This window comes from Sinocyclocheilus anshuiensis, unplaced genomic scaffold (assembly GCF_001515605.1).
Source record: "Sinocyclocheilus anshuiensis isolate Anshui unplaced genomic scaffold, SAMN03320099.WGS_v1.1 scaffold1659, whole genome shotgun sequence".
In the NCBI taxonomy this organism is placed as follows: domain Eukaryota; kingdom Metazoa; phylum Chordata; class Actinopteri; order Cypriniformes; family Cyprinidae; genus Sinocyclocheilus; species Sinocyclocheilus anshuiensis.
Window position 1 is genome coordinate 107057 of NW_015551112.1, and position 4809 is coordinate 111865.

The window sequence follows — 4809 nt, forward strand, 5'->3', positions numbered from 1 at the left end:
GCATCACATCCGAACCGAAGGCACACAGAGACTGGAGAAGCTGTCATGTGATGCTGATCTGGTCATGCTGTTAAGGTAAAGCACCCTCCATCCTATGAACTGGCCATTCTAAAATATATATATATATATATTATTAATGCACAGGCAATGTTTCCTGAGAGTAGCATTTATAATCTGTCATACATGCTTTTTTCAGAACGTGTTTTGCTATGCTTTTCAGTTTGTTTGAGGAGGACATCATGTCTTACGTTCCTCTCACATCATTTCACCCCGGGTTCAACTTCTCTCCACGATGCTCTCCTGGTTCCTCTCCTCAAAACTCTCCAGGTGAGTCGCCCAAGAGCTTTCAACATTATCCTTCAGATGTTCTGCAAACTACATAATTGTTTAGATATGACCTGATGTGACATCAAGTAAAGTTTGCAAATCAAAACCATTCCTAGGCCTCATTTGCACTTTCCAATAACATCTCAAATGCTTAAAGCAAAATCTCCTATATCAGGATTTGGTGCTTGGTATAAAGTATGCACTCTTACAACCATCTATAACATATTACAATATAAACACCATACACATTGTCATAATTCATCAACAGTAGATCATAAGCAACCTTTTGGCATAAATGCGTGCTGTTCATTGATTGCAAACTTATCTGAAACCGTAAGCCTGTAGAACATGCAACAGCGCACCGTTTTGACTTTGAACATGCAGCGCTCACATTTATTTAATGAAATCAAAGCCTTTTGAAATTTATGTTGAATTAACATGATTCCAGTTTTTCCATACCCAAATTTAAGACCTCCTAAAATGATAATTAAGACTTTTTTATATACCATTTTATACATTTAAGATTAAATTTCATAAAATAGAATTTTTTGACTTTTTAAGGACCCACTGGGACTTTTTTTTATTTGCACACATGCTCCTAAATACAGTACATTTTACAGTTCACACATCTATTTTTAGTCACAAATGTGAATGAAACATTGTTAAGCACTGAATATGTGTCCCTGACCACCTTTTGAAGACACATCATCCCATTTAAATTGGTCTTAAATTGATTTACTTACATGAAGAACCTCAAGTTTGCAAGGAAAGTCCAGTCATAGTTTATTGACACACTCTGATCTGCTCTGATAAAGGCTTCCTTGAGCGAACTCCTCTCGTTCCAGCCTGCTGTCTGTCTGGTGAGAGCTCTCCAGGTCAGCCGCTCTCCAGCCTTAAATACTGTCCCAACCCAGCTGCCCCTCTCTGTGTCATGAGCACATTTACAGACCCCAAACCTGTAGTGTGTGAATATACAAACCTTTGTTTGCCACATTTCCTTCTGTTCATAATGTGGTTAACTAGTCTTTTTTGTAACTAGTCAGTTTTGTAGAACATGACTGCTGTGCATGTTTGGACAAACCAGACAAAAATGATTGAAGATAAAACTGTCCTCCGAAACATTATCAAAAATCTTTGCCCTGAAACATGTCTTTAATGTAATGAAAGGAATAATCATTTCCCCTTTTCGTGTGTTTGTTCTCAAGGTGAACTCTTTCTGAGTTGTTTGATGGCCTGCTGATCCTTGACAGTCTTTCCCTGATGACTGATATGTACAGTATAGTAAGCTAGATTTGACATCTGTGGTGATGATTTGTGGCTGTGTTTCAGGGACCCAGAGGGCTCGGGCACCAGCGCCCTACCGCAGAGATTTTGAAGCCAAACTGCGCAACTTCTACAGGAAGCTGGAGGCAAAGGGCTACGGGCAAGGACCCGGCAAGATCAAGTGCGTAGTCTCTTCTGCTCACCAAGGCTGCAATTATTTGATCAAAAATACAGTAAAAGTAGTAAAATTGTGAAATATTATTATTACAATTTAAGATAACTGTTTTCTGTTTTAATTTGTAAATTGTATATTTTAAAATGTAATTTATTCATGTGATGCAAAGCTGAATTTTCAGCATCATTACTCCAGTCTTCAGTGTCACATGATCCTTCAGAAATCATTCTAATATGATGATTTTCTGCTCAAGAAACATTTTTTTTATTATTATCAATGTTTAAAATAGTTTTTGCTGCATAATGTGTTTGTGGAAACTGTGATAATTTTGAAATAATTAATAATACAAATTATTTGAAATACAAATATTTTGGAACATTATTAATGTATTCAATGTCACTTTTGATCAACTTAATGTGTCCTTGATGGATAAAAGTATTAAGTGTGAGGCCTTTAAAGTAGGATCTGCCAGATGCATGTCCTACAGTTCTGACTTCTTGTTTTTTAGACTGATCGTCAGAAGAGATCATCTGTTAGAAGGAACATTTAACCAGGTCATGGCCTACTCCCGTAAAGAGCTCCAGAGAAACAAGCTGTACATCACCTTTGTCGGGGAGGAAGGGTGAGGCAGATGACTGTTTGTACATAACACAATGTAATGATAGCAAATATGACATATACATAATTACTGATATATATACTTAAATATTTTTAAAGTTGAAAGCAAACGAATCAGCACAATGGTAATTAATGGCTGGTTAGTCATTAGCCAAGTAATCTCAGAATAACCAAATATTGTCTATTTAATAAATTGGTATATAAAATACATCATCTGTTATTAGTTTTAAATGGTAATGTTATGTTTTATTTTTATTCAGATAGCTTAAACACAGAGGAAAGGCAAAAAGTTATTTGTGGTTATCTGAATTCTGCGTTTCTTTCCAGACTGGACTACAGCGGACCATCGCGAGAGTTTTTCTTCCTGCTGTCTCAGGAGCTGTTTAACCCTTACTATGGCCTGTTTGAATACTCCGCTAACGACACGTACACTGTCCAGATCAGCCCCATGTCTGCTTTTGTGGAAAACCATTTGGAATGGTAAGGTTCTTTCCACTTCCTCCCAAGGAATTCCACTTCCTGTGTAGTATGAGAATGCATACTGAATTGTCATTGACATAGAAATAAGGGAAGTGGCCAAGTATGGTGACCCATACTCAGAATTAGTGCATCCAAGTGCACACACACACACCGTGAGCAGCCATATTGCTGCGGCACTCGGGGAGCAGTTAGAGGTTGGGTACCTTGCTCAAGGGTCTCACCTCAGTCGTGGTATTGAGGGTGGAAGAGAGCGCTGGTTATTCACTCCCCCCAACAACAATTCATGCTGGACCTGAGACTCGAACCCACAACCTTCGGGTTACAAGTCCGACTCGCTAACCATTAGGCCACGACTGTTATGTCAAGTTATGCCATTGGTGGCTCTCACAGGCTTCTGTTGTTATTGGCAGAATGTCTTGTTTGTTTTGACCGCATGATGTGACGTGTGTTTTCAGGTTCCGTTTCAGCGGTCGAATTCTTGGCCTGGCTTTGATTCATCAGTATTTGTTGGACGCCTTCTTCACCCGCCCGTTTTATAAAGCTCTCCTCAGACTGTGAGTGGACCAGAAACCATTCAATGCATTCAACTACACGCAGACTTTGAAAACTATGAAAAAACTGGCATAAATTTAGAGCTTGTTGTGTTGTATACAAGCATCTTAATTGAAACACACAAATCTAATTGATTTTTTTTTTTTTTCAGCATCATTACTCCAGTCTTCAGTGTCACATGATCCTTTAGAAGTCATTCTAATATGCTGATTTAGTGCTCAAGAGTTGCTTTGCATTTTTCCAGGAACAGCATTTAATTGAAATCTATAAAATCTATAAAAGTCTTTACTGTCACTTTTGATTAATTTAATGCATCTTTACAGAATAAATGTATTAATTAAATAAAATAAAAAAAGATCTTACTACACCCAAACTGTTGAACAATAGTTTGTGTCCTTGTGGATTAGTAGTTGACAGAAATGGGATTTTCAGTAGCCAGTAGGAAGCAGATATTTAAATGCATTTGATCAAGGATTAATTACAGTAAATTCAGCTGTTTTTTGACAACCATCTCAATGTCAAAACGGACCTAAATTCACTCTTATTGCAATTTTGCAATAACAAAATGAGACATGACTGAAATGAAATTAAAATGGCTTAAATTAACATGTATTTTTATACATTATTTACTTAAATACTTACTTAAATTTATTATAACGGCCATAGCAATCTTGAAGTAATGCCAGTTATCAGTCAATTAGTTGGCCTGACCAATCTACAATATCTTGTAATATATTGACTGTAAAAACACATGTTCATTGTTACCCCTGTTTGCAGAGCCACGGATCTCAGTGATCTGGAGTACCTGGATGAGGAGTTTCATCAGAGCTTACAGTGGATGAAGGACAATGACATCACAGAAGTGCTGGATCTCACCTTCACAGTCAATGAGGAAGTGTTCGGACAGGTGGGACAAACCCTAAAACTAATTCTGTCTTTAATTATATATATATATTATGTGTATTATGATGTTATATATATATATATATATATATATATATGTATATGTATGTATATATATTTGTAATAAACAGCTGCCTAAAGATTCCCATGGTTTATAAAAATTGGGAAGAGTGGAGTGAATTAAACAAAACATATCTTGTCAGGTAATATAATAATAATATATGTCAGGTGACCGAGCGGGAGCTGAAGTCTGGCGGGACAAATGTGCAGGTGACAGAGAAGAATAAGAAGGAGTATATCGGGCGGATGGTGAAGTGGAGGGTGGAGCGAGGTGTTGTCCAGCAGACACAGGCTCTGGTCCGGGGCTTTTACGAGGTAAGCATGCTTATCATCTGATTTACTCTCTGCCCGTTTACCACCATTTAACATCTGACCTCTGTGTGTGTGTGTGTGTGTGTGTGTGTGTGTGTGTGTGGAGGGGGTGGTCTCTC

The 4809-nt window shown here is 37.6% G+C and overlaps 1 protein-coding gene across 1 annotated transcript in view; it reads left to right on the top strand.

The window, feature by feature from the left end:
* Nucleotides 1-4809, top strand: part of LOC107662981 (E3 ubiquitin-protein ligase HECW1-like) — a 38812-nt gene that overhangs the window by 31813 nt on the left and 2190 nt on the right. Inside the window, exons 18-25 of the mRNA XM_016453113.1 lie at nt 1-75; nt 221-327; nt 1657-1771; nt 2274-2387; nt 2711-2863; nt 3319-3417; nt 4193-4322; nt 4547-4693. The exon at nt 1-75 is cut by the window's left edge and continues 8 nt beyond it. Coding sequence (XP_016308599.1) covers nt 1-75; nt 221-327; nt 1657-1771; nt 2274-2387; nt 2711-2863; nt 3319-3417; nt 4193-4322; nt 4547-4693 — 940 coding nt within the window. The remainder of the gene's footprint in view (nt 76-220; nt 328-1656; nt 1772-2273; nt 2388-2710; nt 2864-3318; nt 3418-4192; nt 4323-4546; nt 4694-4809) is intronic.